The 19,242-nt window shown below is 43.1% G+C and overlaps 1 protein-coding gene across 1 annotated transcript in view; it reads left to right on the forward strand.

The window, feature by feature from the left end:
• The window catches only part of LOC122794820 (protein mono-ADP-ribosyltransferase PARP14-like), a 634,563-nt gene that overhangs the window by 278,367 nt on the left and 336,954 nt on the right, over positions 1-19,242 (forward strand). The window contains exon 5 of the mRNA XM_044063425.1: positions 3,692-3,919. Coding sequence (XP_043919360.1) covers positions 3,692-3,919 — 228 coding nt within the window. The remainder of the gene's footprint in view (positions 1-3,691; positions 3,920-19,242) is intronic.

A 19,242-nucleotide genomic window follows, 5' to 3' on the forward strand; every position in this document is an offset into this window, starting at 1 on the left:
TCTTTTGTGTGGTTCCCTTCTTCACCCTTCTTCTGAGGTGTATTTGCAAAGGGTATGGGATCTTACTAAGTTTGGAACACCTGACATCTGGGGCAAGAAAATCTGGAGAACATGGCATCGGCTGTCAGCTTTGTACTCCTGGTGCTCTGACGTCAGGGAGCATGGCTGAGCAGCCGATGCCGGACCCAGACTTTGGGATTCTGGCTGACCGAGGACTGCCTGCCAGCAGGGGAGAACCCTACAGTCATGACTGCAACAGTGAAGACACTCGAACATCTACATTTATGGTAAGTGTACACAACTGTACTTTCTGAGTACCTCAGTGGGCCCACACTTTTGGCATAGCATTAATGGCTTTCTGACCATTTTGATTTTGATAATTGTTTTTGGCTGTAGACTCCATTAAATGTGCTGTGGCCTCCTCTTTATAGTAGACTTACAAAGAGCTGTTGGACTGCTTTAATTCATATATGCACCTGCTGACTCCATTTTTTTCTTGTAGCCAACCTCCAACACACACACACAAATCTTCATCTTGCTTAGCCCCCCCCCCCCCCCACACACACACACACACCTCTTAATCTTGCTTAAGTCTACTGGTTCTGTTAAATTTGCTACAGACTTTCTAAATACTTAAACTTGTGTAGGTCTCCCCGACTTTACTTAATTCTGCTAGTGGCCCATTGATTTTATTAATCCCACTTTGGCTCCAGACTTGATAATTCTGTGTGTGCTTCTGACAGTCTTGCTTTTGTTTTGTTGTTCTTCTTTTATTTTCCCTTCTTCTCTTGGTGACCTTAGGTTTGTGGAGTCCACCTGTTGCTTATAGCCATCCATTTTTTTTCTCTGGGAATAAACCAAGTGCTGCATTTTCTTAATACTGAGAGGCAGATGTTTTTCTGTTCTGTCCACACTGCAACCAACTCTCTGAGGCATAGGCACAGACTCTGGACAGTAGTAGGCACATATATTCTCACATATGGTTACAGTCTGCTTCACTCTCTCAAGTAAAAGCACTGCCTGCATGTATGCGCACACTGTGGAAAAGGTAAGCTAGCTTAAGGTATTTGTTTTCTTCCTTCCCCTTCTTGCATCAGGGCCTGTAATACTAAGTGGCCAGTGAAGTTGGTGGTGTTAATTTTGCTGGGGACTCAAACTCCTTTAACTCTGCTGGAATGTCTAAATCTGTAAAAGTGCGTTACTGCTTATTTTGTTTGTAGTTACATATACTGAATTGCAGAGCTTGCAAAGCATGATATGTCTGTTATCTGAGTAAAATGCCTTCCATGATGTCTTTGCATTTTTTTCAGTGACCTCCTGAATCCATGCAGAAATCTTGCCATACCTATAACTCTGTCAGTCTTACCTTTGTTTGTTCGTTTTGGCTTTGTCTGCTTTGCTACATGCTTGTATACTGCTTGGCATCTCTTCCTTCTTTAGTCAGCTCCTAGGTAATGTAGACTACCTACTACAGTTGAAACAGGGTGTCCATCTATAATGTTGGTTGCCTAGGTTCAGATGTGAATCTAGGTTCAGATGTGAATCTAAACAGAAGGGGCATTTAGGGAGGATTGAGTGAACCGAATATTCTTATCTTGGAGTTGGTTGTGCATCTGATTTGGTGACTGCCAGATGCCTTGGCAATCACATTCCAACAATTGTAATAAGCTAGAATTTATTGGCATGTCAGAAATTGGTTCCTTGGTGACAGTGCCTGGGGAAGGAGCCTGCAGTAAGGTGCCATAATCTCTGCATGCCTGCTGCACTTAATTCCAAGTGGAAGGATAGATTCGTTGACTGATCAGACTATAGTCCAGGGTACTGTTGCTGTGTAGGCTCTGCATCAATTTGTCTTTTGACGCACCTTCAGATTATCTTCATAATAGGCCAACACTAAGGGACTCTGGCTAACAAAGTTTGCAGATGACTGCAAACTGGGAGCCATTATTGAATCCCCAAATGATGTGGCTACTCTACAAAAGGGCCTTACAGAAACAGATGCTTGGTGCCAGAGCCATGGGCTCAAGCTCAATGCCAATAAATGTATAGTTATCCCCTTTGGGAAAAAACATGTACCCGTGAATTACCACATAGGTGGCAGTACACTAAACATCAAAAGTGTGATAAGAGACTTAGGGACACAGGTGGACAGTGGTCTCACCTTCGATAACCACATCACCACAACAGTCAGGAAATCCTTCTATGTGGCACACCTCATCACTAAGGGCTTTTCATCCAGAAAAATGGAGGTCATTGTCCCACTGTACTCATCCCTCATTAGACTCATTATAGAATTCAATGCCCCGTTTGGTATTTACCTCTCAAGACATCTGCAACAACTGGAAAGACCGCAGAAATACCTCACTAAAAGAATCACAGGCCTAAAGCAGATGCCCTACGCTGACCACCTTAAAAACATCCAGCTATACTCTGTTGCATATCATATACTCAGAGGCAATCTCTGCTTAACATACAAGGCAATGTCAAACCCAGAGCTGTTGGACATGCTACACTTAAAGAAATCCCAATCCCTCAGAGCCACACGCTCCAGGGATCTAAACCTTGTCATCACAATAAACAAAACATGCTGGAGGGATAGGTTCCTGACCCAGAGACTCCGCAGACTCTGGAATAGACTGCCCATACATGTCAAGCAGAGTGCGTCTTTGGACCTCTTCAAAAGGAACCTTGACGATTGGATGGGAGAGAGGAAGCCTGGGGATCACGTCGGTCACCCTGCTAGACAGGGGTCCAGGGAAGTAAATAGTGTGGGAAGAAATAGCCAGGGAATTGTTATGGCTAGGCTTGTATAGGCCCTAGGACTGATAGCCTAGTACCAACCTATGAACCTATATGAATATATCACCCAGTCAGCAATGGGCATGCTTCATGGCTCTGTTCCCCTCTCTCTGTCTCTCTCACTCTCTCTCACTCACACTGTTTTTCTCACTATCTTCATCATGTTCTAGTGATCTAGCCATATATTTCTTATTATTTATGAGACTTACTGGCTAGCATTTCCTTTACTACCAAAAATGTTACTTTTAACCCCTCAGATGTTTTACCTCTGCCTCTTGAGACCTTCCCTTAATATTTTTGACATTGGTGGTGTCTCATATGGACTGCAGTTGCTAAACTAAAGTGATATTTTTATTGCATTTCTCTTGATACTCCCTCTTATCAGCAACTCTCACTAGTTCTAATTCTCATTCTGCTTTTTGTCTCACTTCATCGTCTAATTTGTCTGACATTTCTGCTAATGATATTGAATGTTTGTAATTTTACTTCATTTATTGTTTATTTATTTTGATTTTGTTAACTGATAGAATACTGATTTATGTGGACCATTTCATGCAGGTTCAGTCTAGGTGCACAAAAAAAAAACAAAAGAAAATGAATAAGCAACATGTTAATTGACCCAGATAACTATACATTGAAACAAAGCAACTGAAGAGTTAATAGTAAAGTAAATATCAAAATGAAGCGGTTAAAAATTAAAATGATATGAATGTATACAGAGGAATAAAAAAAATATGTTATCAAATACAGAGCAGTAAACGTGAAAAATACAGGATCTTAAAAGAGAACTCGTGGGGAAAGTGTTAAATTTATAATCTGAAAATATAGTAAAGAAATGCATAGCTTTGGCATTATCATGTTTCTGTTAAAACTAATGTGCTTTGTTTTGTAGATGTTGCAGCTATTGTACAGAAAATAAGAAAAAAACAGAAAAAGAAAAACGTTGAAGTTCAGATGTTGAAAAAGCCGCAAAGTATTAAACTGATTCAGTTATCTACAAAAATAAACAAGGACCATCTTGAGCTTTATTTTGAAAGTAAAATTAAAGGAGATGATCCAGTAGATGTTGAAATAAATGAGAAAGACCAGTCAGCAGTAATAACATTTCCACATCCAGAAGGTAACAGTTTAATATTTTGTGTTTTTATTCCTTTCATACTTTTCTTGAAACTGCACATTAAAGTCTCATACGTAATATAATGAACGTGATTTTAAAATAAATTGTATTTCACTAGCTGTCATGTACTTAACACTGTTTAATCTATTAATGTAAGTTGTTGAAGCTGGGCTCCAAAGCTCTAACACAACTACTGATAACTCAAAACATACTTAACCATTGGTTTATCATGGGAAATGATCATTTGATGACAGAAACCTTTTCATCTCTGAAGACTTAAAACATTCAAAGTCCATTGTTTTAACTCCTTGACAGATACATGGAGCTTGTCTGCAATTTAACTTGATATTGGATCTTTGATCAGATTTTCAGAACTGTGAATTACCGATTTTTCTGGAAATTGCTTATGACAGTGTCTCACGTTTAGACAAGATACCTCTTGTCAAAGATGTGTAGAACTCTGTCTGAGTCAGTGATGTAGAGGCAAAGCTCTCATTTGTGATACCTGAGACCCAGGTTTGACTAGAGGCCTGAATGGTTAAGGGGCTGAGGAGTATTAAACAGCCAATGGGTAGCTTTCCTTTCTTAGGGCATTTGGAGGTTTTGCATCCCTGATGGATAATGCTGTTTCATAATAGCAGACAGCATATTTTGGAGAGAGTGAGTCACTCGCATGAATGCAAATACATAGCTCCTAGAGTGACTCATTTACATGCTGTTACCTGGTACTGGGGGATCACTGACAGGGCAGAGACAAAAGAACAGACCAAGAAGACATTTGGGCTGAAGGCTTGAGACTGCCCCCTACCACGGACTGATATAACAGTATAGCAAAGAGAAAGCGATATGGGAATCTAAGTAAAAGACCTGCTCTGGTAGAGTTTTTAGATGAATCTAGAACAGAAGCTGCTGTTAAATAGGGATAATTATTGGGTCATATAAAATATTACATGATAACTATAAGAATCAATCAGATGGGGCTGGAAAAAGATTGGGAAGAGTTATTGGATAAGCAATTTACAAGGGAACAATAGGTGGACATATGTATGGCTCCTAAGTATGAAACAAGGTCTCGAAGTTTTAAGATTTTTGCTTGAAAGTGTTTACATAGAAGTTTTTATACCCCAAGCAAACTTCAGATAATTTTCCACAAGTAGATGGCACATTTTTAAGGTGTAATAGGGAAGAAAGAGGTAACTGGGAAGATATGTTTTGGAAGTATAATGAGTTGGCAGATTTAAAAAATTCCATGCAGAGTACTGTGTCAGAAATATTGGGTGAGCAAATGGATGAAAGAAAGAAAGAGATTTGTTTGAGCTGGGACACAGGATCTGAAATACCTAGACATAGTAAGACCTTGTTAAGTTTAATTTTGATGGCTGCAAAGCAATTATTAGAAAATGGAAATTAAAGTCTAAACCAATTGTATTAAAAGTATTGAATATTGTAACAGAGATAAAAGACCTGGAAGTGGGATCTTTAGAAAAAGGAAGGAGCAAATTACAGAAAAAACAAATGGAAATTGTGGGAACAGTACATGGAGAATAATGTTCTGGAGGAAGAGTGAGATTTAAGGGAAGACAGGAATTCAGCAATTTATGTTATGCTGGACTGATGATAGTTATATATAAGAACATAGCTAATGTATAATATATGTAACTGAAAAAATGTTAATATGATTTTCTTTCTTTTTTATTAATGTATGTTTGCCTGTGTCTTAAGTGATAATTTAAGGAAGGTGTAAAAAAATATGAAGAAATTAATACGGTTGTATAAGTAAGCTTAGTGTAATAGTAGACATTTGAGTGATCAGTGCTGAAGTAACTGCTCCCTCCCCCATCTCTCTTCTTTTTTGGTTTGTTGTGTTTGCCAGGGTGTGGTTATTTAATTTTTTTTCTTCCTAATATTGACCTTCTAGGGTGCAGCCTCCTTCTGTTTCTGTTGACTGGAAAGCTCTAAAGGACTTCACTTCCAATCTTGTCTTTTGGTTAGCTGTGCTTCGGCTGTCTGGCAGGGCACATGGAAGGTGCCCTGAAGCTTTGGAAGATGGACAGCTGTTATATCCTTGACAGGGTATAACCCATATAGCTAAGGCTACTGCATCAGTGATCCTTTTAACATCTACTGTTATGGTAAGTTTACTTCTACAACTGTACTTTATGCTGGCGCAGCTGTTCCTTTGGTAGCTTTATTGCTTTGTATACTGCCTTGCCAAACTCCTGGACATTGAGAAAGCAGGGCTTCTTTCACTTATGCCCACTGTGTGCCTCTTTCTGCTTCAGTAGAACAAATATGGAGATGTCATATTGTTTGCTATAAAAAAACTGGCTTATTTGTGTGATTGGAATGATTACTGATTTTGGAGACTGGCATAATATTTAAGGTGTTTATCTCACAGATGCAAGGTACAGAGTTTGCTTCTCACCTTTGACAGAAAATTGGCTAGGCTTAAAAAGGTCCACAGATATAGCTAGCGTAGTTAGAACTTACCTATGAACACCTGTCTGTCATGTGGTTCCTGTAGTCACATGTCTGTAATGTTTGTGTTCCACTAGGATACTGACCATTGACTTGGGATCAACATTTGTGATATTGGTATAAATAAGGGCAAAACATTGCTGGTTATTAGTTGTAAGTTATATAACACAGCTGAAGATTTTATGTTTGCTTTTACTGGTTATAGCAATCCCTAAAATTGTATTCAGCCTTGCACATGCTAGTGGTAGACTTGAGGTTCTTTCTGTTTCAGAGTTTTTGTGACTATAGAGTTGCATTCTTATTATAGACAGTAATCAGTTTCTTTCTTTTATTGTACAAATGTGATAGTGTTCAATCTCGCCGTTTGTTCTTACACATGGGTTCGGAGCCGATCCTCGGCTCCGTGCCTCTTGCAAGCTCTGCATCGAGAAGAAGCTCGAGACAATCTAATACCCACAATCCCCTCTGCCTTTACCTCAGATCTAGTTTGCGCTGCTGCATGCATCGTTGGGAGCTAGATCGAGAGTTTCTAAGCTAAGATATAACTTTTATTGTTATATTTTATTAGGATACTAGTCTGTTTGATATTTTTCAGTGTTAACTGTGTGATTGTGTTGTGGTTCCGTTAATTTATTGGTACCGTTAACTTTAATTATCGGTCAAATTGTTATCGGGGCCTACACCCTTCATATCTTACCTAGTTGAGAAGAATTTTTTACCGGATTTGACTTTTTTATCGGTTTTGACTAACTTTATCGGACTTGACTGTTTTTTACTGGATTTGTCTTTCTTCCCTGTAATGTCTGAGAAGGTAAAGTCTGGTTTCAAGCGTTGTCAGTGTGGCCAGAAAATGTCGGTCACTGACAACCATAGTTCCTGCGTCTACTGCCTTGGCCCTCTCCACTTACAAGAGGATTGCTCCATCTGTCACTCTTTTAGTGGGAGGGTCATGACAGATAGGCGCAGGAAACTAATGGACAGGGGTCTATTGAAACCGGCTTTCCAAGAGGCTCTGGATGCTTCTGACCGGGCATCAAAGTCCTCTAAGGAGTCCCTAAGTCATCGGCTCCGAGCTCTTCTTCAAAGGTTAGATCACCGGTTCCACAGACTTGGGGCCGAGTGTTCAACTGGTATCGGTTCCTGAGCCTCGAGTCTTGGAACCGTGATGGAGCTCCCTCCTTCGCCATATTGAGGTCGGCTCCGTCTTCGGTTCCCTCGACCCGTTCTTCTTCCAAACTTTCGGATGTCAATGTGGATCGCGTGGTGCAGAAGTTATTGGAGCATTCGCCCTCTCTAAACTTATTTCGGTTTCCACCCAGTTGGTGTCGAAACTTGAAGGCCTTCCTGTATCTCCATCCATTCCTCCTCCGAGACCGATTCAGTCTTTGGAGCCGGAAGAGGCTGATCTACTGATTGTGGAGCCCTCGGGTCCAGAACCGTCTTTTCTCGGTCTGTTCCTCACCTCGACTCCGGACCGTACCGGAGTCTCGGAGCCGACGGTCTGTTCTTGGTTCCGGGCCGAGTCGAACCGATGTGTCGGTTCCGACTCTCCCCTCGGGCCTCGGCGGATCGATTCGGCTCCGTCCTCGGGTCGATGCCTTCGGTGCCTGTGTTGGGATTCTTCCCATTTCTTGAACCGGGGACTCTTGATGCGGGACCGGGGCGTTCGACCTGATGAGGAAGGTGTTGTCTACCCAGACAACCACATCAGTGGAAGCAGTTTCTCCTCCCCATAAAGGGCCTTTGTCTTCATCTGCACCCACGGCCACATCCAAGCGTCGGGCACCAGTGTCTCAGCCACCCCTGGAGGTGCCCCTCTTCTTCGAGGCTTCTTGGATGCTCCCCGAGGAAGTCCCTAGGAAGAGATTGTGTAAGAGGAGACACTTGGATTCTCTACAGGAATCCTTGACATCTGACACTGACTTAGATGAGTCAGAGGGGTCCCCTAAGTCACCTTCAGAAGATGTCTCTTTTCGGACATATTGGAGATACTGAAGCAGAGAGGTGACTGGCAGTCCCTTCCCCCTTCTGAGGATGAGTCAGTTCTGCTGAAGGCATTTGGTGCTCGCCCTTCCTCCTCCTGGGTCACTCCGCCAACTAATGGAACTAATTGCTCGAAGGCGTGGGAGGCTCCTGACACAGTGGAACCTGTTCCAAGGAAACCTAACAAGTACATCACAGCACCTCAGGATAAGTCCTACCTTACAAAAGGAGTTCCAGTAGACGCTATGGTGGTGGCAGCAGCCACGAAAAGGAGATGTCGGAGTTCTTCGCTCATCCATCCTCCTAATAAAGACTCTAGGACGATGGATAGATACGGAAGCGCATTTTAGTTCAGCGGCTTTTTCCATGCGGTCCCTGAACTATTTGACCCACTTTACACGCCTACAGAGGGATCTAGTCAAAGAGTTGGGAGATACCTCCAGGGTGCTACAGATGCAGCTGTCTCAGAGAAAGTGACAGCGCAACTTAATACCCTAACATCGATTGTTAACTCGTCCATGAGGCTGATTTCACGCAGCGAAGGTTCGAGTAGGACAGCAGCTTCAGCGCTTGCTCTTCGTAGACAATCCTGGTTGCACCTATGCTCCTTTGGAAGCCTTCAAGTCTTCCTTTACAAACGCCCCATTTGACGGTGCCACTCTCTTTGGCCCCAAAGTAAAGGAGACCCTTAACCGGTGTGAACAAGAGGGAAAGACTCTGTCTGCTGTCGGAGTCCGTTTTCCACCCCAACCAGACCGTGCCCCAAAGGGCAACGTGGTGGAAAATGTGGTTTCGAAACCCCAGGGTCTTTCTCAAGCACACAGGGTGATGCCCCTCTAGAGGCAGAGGAGGGGCAGAGGTGGAAGACGCCGCCCTGGCGGCAGAGGGTCCGCAACATCAAGGTGACAGGGAAACACTCCCTGGTAAACCTTTCCAGCACTCCTGAGAGGAGGCCCGACTGTCCTGCTCTGGAGGCAGTCGGGGAGCTTTATACCCTCAGGCCTGGCAAAATATAACTACAGACAAGTGGGTAAAAGCGTGGTTACCAGAGGTTACAACATACCCGTCCTATCTCATCCCATCCCAAAGAAAAGACTCCCAGATGTACCGCCCCATCTGCGAGAGCCAGCAGCTTTAGAAATTTCAAAGCTGCTAGAAAAGAGTCATCCAGCCAGTCCCAGCAGACCAACAAGGATTAGGGACTTACTCAAGGTTCTTTTTAGTTCCAAAGAAAACAGGGGACTGGAGGCCCATTCTAGACCTAAGCTACCGCAATACTTTCACAAGAAAGAAAAGTTCCGAATGGTCACGCTTCAATCGATCCTTCCATTCTTACAGAAGGACGAGTGGATGTGCTCAATAGATCTAGAGGATGCATACTACCACATCAAAATGGCCAGGGCATCCAGAGATCATTTGCGCCGGCTGGGAGCCAGTCACTTTCAATTTCGAGCCCTGCCCTTTGGTCTGACCTCAGCCCCAGGGTCTTCACCAAATGCATGGCAGTGGTAGCGTCTCACTTGAGACGCCAGGATTCCAGGTGTTTCCATTATCTGGACGACTGGCTCCTTTCGGCCACCACCAGGCGTCAACTACTGCAGGCCAGAGACTTTGTTCTCCAACTGTGTGTTCACCTAGGGATCTCCGTAAACTTCGGAAAATCCTTACTTCAGCCATCACAAAACATCTTGTTCATAGGAGCAGAGTTAGACACGTCAGTTGATTCTGAGGCTTCCCCCAGAAAGGATATTATCACTTCAGACTCATATTCGTCTTCTACTCTTGTCAAGGAAATCTCCTGCAAAACTAGTGCTAAAGGTGTTAGGCCTCATGTCAGCCTCCCTGATTGCAATTCCCCTGGGAAGGCTGCACATGAGAGTCCTACAATGGCTGCTGTTTGCACAATGGTCGTTTCAACAACTACCTCTAACACACGAGATTCTTATAACAAAGACATGCAAAGCAGATCTAAACTGGTGGCTTCAACCGTTCAACCTTTCCAAGGGAGACCGTTTGTGCTACCCATACAGTTACAGTGACCACGGACGCTTCCCTGATAGGGTGGGGGGGCATCTTTCAGGGACAGACAGTCCAAGGCGAATGGACCAATTTGGAGTACAATCTGCACATCAATGTTCTAGAGTTGAGGGCAGTGTTTCTAGCGTTGCAACACTTTGCTCCCCTTCTTCCTCTAGGGACTATTGCAGTTCAGACGGACAACATGTCGGTAGTCTGGTACATAAACAAGCAAGGGAACCAAGTCCTATCAGCTATGCAGAGAGGCCATGAGAATTTGGCAGTGGGCGGAGTCCACGGTCGCTTTCTAATAGCAACGCACATCCCGGGTCATCCAACGTCATAGCCGACAGGCTCAGCAGAGCAATTCTGTTACCGCACGAGTGGTCCCTAAAACAGTCAGTAGCGAAAAGGATTTTTCACATGCGGGGCCAGCCTTCCTGCAATCTGTTTGCGTCTCCAATGAACGCCAAATGCAGGAGCTACTTTGCCCTATTACCTCCAGGGAAGTCCCCAGGGACGCACTGGTTCACGATTGGCCCGGACTCCTGTACGCATTTCCATTTCCTCTGATATCAAAGTTTCTCCAGAAAGCCAAGAACCTACACAGGACGATAATCCTCATTGCCCCATTCTGGCCTCGTCAAATTTGGTTTCCCTTCCTGAACATACACTGCATTCTGGGACCCTGGATTCTGGACCCAGAGCCAGACCTATTGACTCACTCGTCAGGGGTTCCCCATCCCGCGCTTCTGTCCCTCCATCTAGCAGCTTGGCTGCTCCAATTCCAACTTAGCCAGGTCTGATCTTTTGTCACCAGCAGTCCAGGATATTTTGGTGGCTTTAAAGCTTCCACTACTAAGACATATGCTAGCAAATGGAAGCGATTTGTATTCTGGGCGAATACACACCATGTGGATCCTTTTATAGCTCCTTTGAATAAGTTCTTAGAGTTCTTAACAGACTTATTCCATCAGGGTGCTTCTCCTGCTACACTAAGAGTTCAATTGGCTGCCATTTCGAATTTCCATGTGGAAGAATGTGGAGCTCCTGTTATGGCTCACAGACTTTGTAAAGCCTTTTTAAAAGGAGTTTTTCATATTAGACCACCGGTCAGATCTCCTACCACCTTGGAGTCTAAATTTGTTGCTATCTAAATTAATGTTGCCCCTTTGAACCTGCCTCTTCTTGCTCACTAAAATTTTTATCCTGCAAAACTCTCTTTCTGGTAGCCATTACTTCCGCTAGGCGGGTATCTAAGCTTCAGGCTCTTTCCATCAAGCACCCGTATATGATCTTTCACTCTGACAGAGTTTCTCTTCATGTCAATTCATCCTTCCTCACTAAAGAGTGTTCTATTAACAATATTAATCAGTCCATTGAATTACCCACTTTCTTCAAAACTACTCCAACAAAATGGAGTATATGTTACACAAATTAGATGTTCACAGACAGCTAAGATTTTATTTGGATAGAACAAAGGATCACAGAAAAACAGATCAACTCTTTGTGGCTTTTGCTGATAGCAGGAAAGGACTTGCAGTTACCAAAGAACTCTTTCTAAATGGTTAACGGATTGTATAATCTATGTCTGATTCTTCAAATCAAACCCTGTTACACAAACCCAAAGGACATTCCACAAGGTCAGTGTCTACGTCTTTGGCTCATGCAGCCCGCCTACCACTGGACGCTATTTGTGCAGCTGCTACTTGGTCTAAACCACATACATTCATTTCTCATTATAAGGTAGACAAGGTTTCTAGGGACAGGGCAACCTTTGGTTCCACTGTGCTCAAGAACGTCCTCCCGTGAGTTCCTCAGGAACAAGGAGCTAGGACGCTACCCATGTGTAAGAACAAGCGAGATTGAACACTATCACATATAGAAGTTATGTCCTTACCATAACGTTCCATGTGGAGTGTTCATCTCGCTTTGTTCTTACAGTCCCACCCTCCCACCCTTAGGAAGAACGTTCTTTGATGCCTGGCCAGGAGCATTCTGCTACTGTTACAATATTGTGTACATAGTTGACATATATATATATTTTATATGTCTGTCTGGCTTATATATATATAGTTATGTGTAGATTCTTTCTGTACATATGTGATGTGAGCATGAGTGTGCTATTCTATAGATTGGTTTGCTTGCAAACTAGATCTGAGGTAAAGGCAGAGGGGGATTGTGGGTATTAGATTGTCTCGAGCTTCTTCTCGATGCAGAGCTTGCAGAGGCACGGAGCCGAGGATCGGCTCCGAACCCATGTGTAAGAACAAAGGCGAGATGAACACTCCACATGGAACGTTATGGTAAGGACATAACTTCTATTTTGTTAATGCAAGAATGCCACCATAAGGGTCTGCTCTTAAATTTCCTACTGTACTTGGAGAAAACAGGAAAATCCTTCTCAATAAAACTTTATAGTTACAGTAAAAGTTAGAGACAAAAGTGACATCTGTGGGATTGATGTTATCAACAGCAGGGTGACTTTTGATCTTTTCTAGGTCAATGCACAGCAGTAACATGGGGGACTTCCAAGATGGTTCCACATTGAGTAGCAGATTAATTCTAGCTCTCCTGCTGTGAAAACAGAAACATATATATGTTTAGGTGAATTTCAGTAAATGGCTAATAAGTGCACTACCTGGATGCCAGGAAAAAAGAAATAAAGAGGACATGAAGGAAAACTAGCTACAAAAGCTGACAAAAAACACTGACTGGGAAATGTACTGTAGCTGTTCAGCAAAAAAGCAGTGCAAGCTCTAGACTTGACTTCCAGTAACCTAGAGGAGAGTATAAAGCAACTGCACACAGATCTGACTAAAATAAATGAAACACTAATGGAGTATATCAACTCAAACAATATAAGTCTGGAAAAAAATGGAAGAAGCTTTAAACAGATGTTCGGATAAGGTGACAGAACTGCAAAACTTAGAGGTCGAAATAAAGAAAAGCCTGGCTGAATTTGAGATTGCACAAGAAGAGATGTTTCAAAAAAATGATTGATTAAGAGGACAGAGCACATAGGGAAAACCTGAGATTTTCTGCTGTACTCAAGAAGCTGGAAGAAATATATTGTATTAATTTTATGAAAGCACAAATAAGCAGCTGGACTGGTATTCCACAACAATAATTGTTAACTGATTGGGCATTTCATGTGTATGCACCAAACCTGGCTATGAGAAAACAACCTAGACCTTTAATAGTAAAGATGCAGTCTTACCAGCAGAAGGAGTTGATTCTGACAAAACTGTGGTAGAAGGACAAAGTACAAAAAGTGGGAGTCTCTTGAGTGTTTGTGGAGAATGACTACTCGTTGTAAACCAGGTAGAAGAAGAGCAAATTTATTCCATTATTCAGGGAATGTCAAGAAGCAGGCATATGATATTCAAACTACTATACCCAGATATCTTCAAAATATTTTTCGCTGGAGGAACAAAATCATTTTTTTAATGAAGTACATGCTAAAGAAGAAATACAAAAATTTGGCCAACAAAAAGTGAGCTGTGAAACATTAGGAGTTTCTGCTTCTTGTTCTTCTGGTAATAGAGCACAGAGAGACTGTGCCAGTGAAACCGTTTCCATTGTTTCAACATAAAATGTTTGAGGGAAGGAAAAAAGCACAAGAGTTGACTAGAATAATTGAGAGTAGTTTGGAAATGAAGTAGAGACAGGATTTGGGAGACGGTGATAATTAGGACTAAAACCAGTAACTTGGCAACTGACAGATGTGGGATTACAAAGCAATAATTATATTTGTGAAACATGACAGAAAAAGAAAGCCTGGAAATATTGGACTTTTTGACTTTGTTAAATGTGTAGGGGACTCTAAAGCATATTCCTTACTTCAAGTCATCAATGTTTGGAAAAACACTTAGGAGAAGGGAAGAGAAGACTGTTCTAACTTGTTGCTACTTGTGTATCTCTGCTATCTTTAAAAAAAAAAAAAAAAAAAAAAAAAATCTTGCTTTTTTCCCACTTTCTGAAATTTAAAAAAAAGTTCAGTTACAGATTTGCTGTTCTGAACTGTTTGAAGTTTCTTGGAGGCCATTGCTTGCTCAGGCTAAAGGGAAGTCTCTGTGTTCATCAGTGGCAGTGGTAAACACTGAACAGCCTGCCTGCCCCTGTGGGAGTGGTTACTGCCTAGAAACTGTAGTTTTATTGGCCATTTTGGGTCAATTCCAAACTCCTTGATCCCCCTCTCTTAAAACCCGATTGCCTCGTGGTTTTGGCATCTTTTCAGACTTGTTGGCTGTTGGTGAAGCACCCACCAAGAGGAGAAAACGCTGAGAGAAGAAAGGAGCCACTTTTGAGATTTTAAGTATTTTTCTTCAGATTATTTGTTAAGATTTCTGCATTGCTGCCTACTTTTTGGCTTTTTCCAGCTTGCTAAACTTGATATCTGTATTAGGAACTGTATTTAGAACACATCTAGAGCCTGTTTACTGCATTTCCTGTGTTGCACTTATTTTAAAATCATTTTTTCTTAAAACTTGCATTTTACCTGTCTCTGGCCTAGCACTCAAGTGTGGGGTCATTTATTGCACTGTTCTAACTTGTTGCTACTTGTGTACATAGCCGGCCTTAGGCATAGGTCAACTAGGCGGCCGCCTAGGGTGCTGGTCTAGCAGGGGCGCTTTTTCCAGTATTTATGTGGTGTAGGTAGACCAGGATGGGGGCACCAGGTAGTGTGGTGGGCGGTGCCGTGGAGCTCTTTTGCCTAGGGCACCAGTCGACCTAGGGCCATTCCTGCTTGTATATCTCTGCTATCTTTAAATAAAACAAAAAAAAAAAAACACAAAAAAATCTTGCTTTTTTCCCACTTTCTGAAATTTAAAAAAAAAGTTCAGTTACAGATTTGCTGTTCTGAACTGTTTGTAGTTTCTTGGAGACAATTGCTTGCTTGGGCTAAAGGGAAGTCTCTGTGTTCATCAGTGGCAGTGGTAAACACTGAAAAGCCTGCCTGCCCCTGTGGGAGTGGTTACTGCCTAGAAACTGTAGTTCTAGTGGCCATTTTGGGTCAATTCCAAACTCCTTGATCCCCCTGTCTTAAAACCCTCTTTTGTGCGTTTTTGCGCATAGTGCAGCATCGGGCAGCACCGCTTAATCAGGTTTAAACTATTCCCGGCTCCACAAAGTCTGCTCTTCACTTTTTCCCTTAGAACTGTTCCAAATTTCAAAGTAAGCACTCTATTTTCCTTCAAAAACCCAGCAGTAGCTAGGATAAGTGTCTTATAAGTAAGCACTAATAAACTAAAGCACTACACCCTCTTATACTCCCTTTAAGTGCTTGGCTCCCTATTGGTCCTTTTTGATCAAGTCAAAAAGTAATTCCTTATACTATTCTGGCATGTCCAAAAGTCAGTGTCAGGTTTACTCTCCAGTCCAGCTGGTGAATATGGGAATCTTGAGGCAATGTTACAACTGCCTTATGTACACAGACCACCCTCTCCTCTTCCCAACAAGCTCAAATATATTTGAGAGATGCAACTATATAGCCAAACTGGAGGCTGAGCTCTCTCAGCATAGTACTGGCACGGTCAGTCTGGTGGAGAAGGTAATCACACACACCACAAATCCATTCTCACATAGACCTATCGCAACAGCAAACCAAACACATAAACACACAAAAACATACTCGGAGGCTCTAAATAAAAATCTGCCCAAGCAACATAGACCTCCAAAGCAGAAATCCAAGCAACTGCTACCCCACAACAATACCCACGTATCACATAGTTCACAAAGTCAGTTTGCCACACAGTCACAGCCCTTAAGGCTAAACAACACACCTAATACACTTGTAATAGCTGACTCTATTGTCAGACACACTGACGTCCCTCTCACCAGGCTGAACAAGGAGAAGGTCACTGTAAGCTGCCTGTCGGGTGCCAGGATCCGCCACATAACACAAGCACTCAGGTCACTCCAAAGCAAGTACAAATATGACTCCGTCATTGTCCATGCTGGTGTGAATGACCTGAGACGTACCTCCCTGGATTACATGAAAAGAGATATAGAGGAGCTCTCTGATCATGTGGCCCAGGCAGGTATGACCCTGACCTTGAGTAGCATCTTACCCTCACCAAGAATGATGCCACAGTATAAAGACAAAATGATCAATTTCAACAACTGGGTAAAGTATTGGTGTCACTCAAAGGGGATCCAGTGTCTGTCAGCCTAGGATGACATGCTTGACAAGCCACATTGCTTCGCTAGGGATGACTTGCACCTGTCACTCCTGGGTTTTCAAATACTGGCCAAGGCTCTTGCCACCCCCATAATGCCTTTTTTAGGCAAGGCTCAAAAGACAAACACACCTCCTTAGACAACACAAGGAAAAAGAAACTAAGGGTAATGATGCTCAACGCCAGAAGTCTAAACCTCAAGATGCACGCACTCGAGGCTCTCCTCAGTATGGAGAATATCGATATCTGTGCAGTAACAGAAACCTGGTTCAAGGCTCCCGAGAGCACCCCAGTACTACCAGGCTATACCTCATACCATGCTTTTCGGCCCCAAAACTCGGATCGAACCACAAGAGGAGGGGGAGTATCCATATTCATCAAAGATGCCCATACCTCCAGGCTAGTGGCACTGCACGAAGCATCTGAGACCGTCCATGTGCAACTAACAGTGGGCAAAACCACCTTCCAGTTTGTAGCCTGCTATAGACCACCCTCCCAAACTCAGGAACCCCACTCGGCTTTCCTGAAGACACTGGAGAATATGAAGGTCTCTCCAAACACCATTATATTGGGTGACTTTAACTACCCAAACATAGACTGGGAGCACTACTCAAGCCCCAACACCCTAGCCCAACGGTTCCTAGAATTTATAAACTCAAATGCTATGGAACAACTGGTCACCACTCCCACAAGAGGGGAAACCATATTGGACCTGATCATCACCAACATGGGGACTCTATGTTCCATACCAGAGGTATACTCCTCATTGGTAAGATCTGACCATAAACTAATCACTATGGACATCCATATCCCATCCCCACCTCCAGCAAAGGAAACCACGGTCAAAAACTTCTCAAAAGCAAACTTCCCACTTCTCAAAACTGAGGTGGAATTATTCAAAGCCCCAGGGCCAGTGGAAAATACGGCCCAAACCGCATAATCCTTTACAAACGCATTCTGTGGATACCTACAGGAATGCATGGATCATGCTATCCCAAATAAAACCAAGACACACTCCTCCAAAGGCTGGAGACCTGTCTGGTGGACCCCAGCCATAAATAAGCTGTACAACAGAAGGAGGAAGCTACTACATGATAGAGCAAAATCCCTGAAAGGGAAGGCAACTCTGATCAGTACTAGCAAGAAACTGCGATCCCTCATAAAATCATCTAAGGCTAGCTTCGAAAGAAATATTGCACAAGACGCTAAAGATAATCACAAGGCTTTCTTTAGTTATGTCAGAAACCTGGGTGGAAACTCCCAGATATGCTCTGAGTTAGTGCAAAATGACAAAAAATACACTGAACCCACAAACATTGCCAACATCCTGCCAGACAGGTTCAGTGCAAACTTCTCGACCCCCTCCCCCCCAAAATGAGCAAATTACTATCCTAACAGAGTGTAGCCTCCCTGACATCACAGATGCACAGGTGAGAGCTGCCCTCTCCAAAGCAAAAAACACAGCATCAATGGGACTGGACGGTGTCCCGGGCTGCGTTTTACATGAGCTCCAAGAAGAACTGAACCCTCACTTAAAATCACTGTTCAGTCTCAGCCTTACAACAGGATATGTACCCAAAGAATGGCATACTGCAACAGTGGTCCCACTCCATAAAGTTGGTGCCACAACGGACCCCGGAAACTATCGCCCTATAATGGTCTGCAAAGCTATGGAGTATATCATCATGGAACTCATAAACAAAGACACTGGGAACCTCCAAACACTGGATCCTACCCAATTCGGCTTTGTTAAGGGCAGATCTTGCCTCTTGAACCTGATCAATTTCTTTGAAACAGTCACCAAGGCCATAGACAAAGAGAAGGTAGTCCACACAGCCTACCTTGACCTTGCAAAAGCCTTCGACACAATACCCCACTTGGGCATCATAAATAAGCTCACCAGCTTAAATATCAACCCCTATGTCACAAGATGGGTTGCAAACTGGCTTAGAGATAGAACCCACATGGTCAGAATTGCAGGTGCCCTGTCAGGCTCTAAACCAGTTACAAGTGGCATCCCACAAGGCTCAGTCCTGGGACCTCTCTTGTTCAGTATATATTTCTCTGAGGTACAGGCTAACACAGAAGGACTATGGCTGACAAAGTTTGCAGATGACTGCAAACTGGGGGCCATAATCGACTCGCCGGCTGACACAAACATCCTCCAAAAAGGTCTCACAGAGATGGATAACTGGTGCCAGAGCCATGGCCTAAAGCTAAATGCCAAAAAATGCATAGTCATCCCCTTTGGGAAAAACAAAGTGCCCACAAATTACCACATAGGTGGTAATCCATTAAGTACGGAAGATGTAATTAGGGATTTGGGGACCCAAGTAGATTGCAATCTCTCCTTTGACAATCACATTGCCAAAGTGGTTAGAAAGACATTCTATATAGCCCACCTTATCACGAAGGGGTTCACATCTAGATCAAGAGAGGTCATTGTGCCCCTCTACTCATCATTCATCAGGCCCATAATTGAATACAGTGCCCCGTTTGGGATGTACCTTACCCGACACCTGCTACAACTAGAAAGTCCCCAAAAGTACCTCACCAAGAGGATCAAGGGACTCAAACAAATGCCCTACGCAGTTAGGCTAAAGAACCTCCAGCTCTACTCAGTTGCTTACCACCTACTCAGAGGCGATCTGTGCTTGACGTATAAAG

The sequence above is a fragment of the Protopterus annectens genome, chromosome 2.part1, assembly GCF_019279795.1.
Source record: "Protopterus annectens isolate FY-2018-M chromosome 2.part1, PAN1.0, whole genome shotgun sequence".
Classification (NCBI taxonomy): domain Eukaryota; kingdom Metazoa; phylum Chordata; order Ceratodontiformes; family Protopteridae; genus Protopterus; species Protopterus annectens.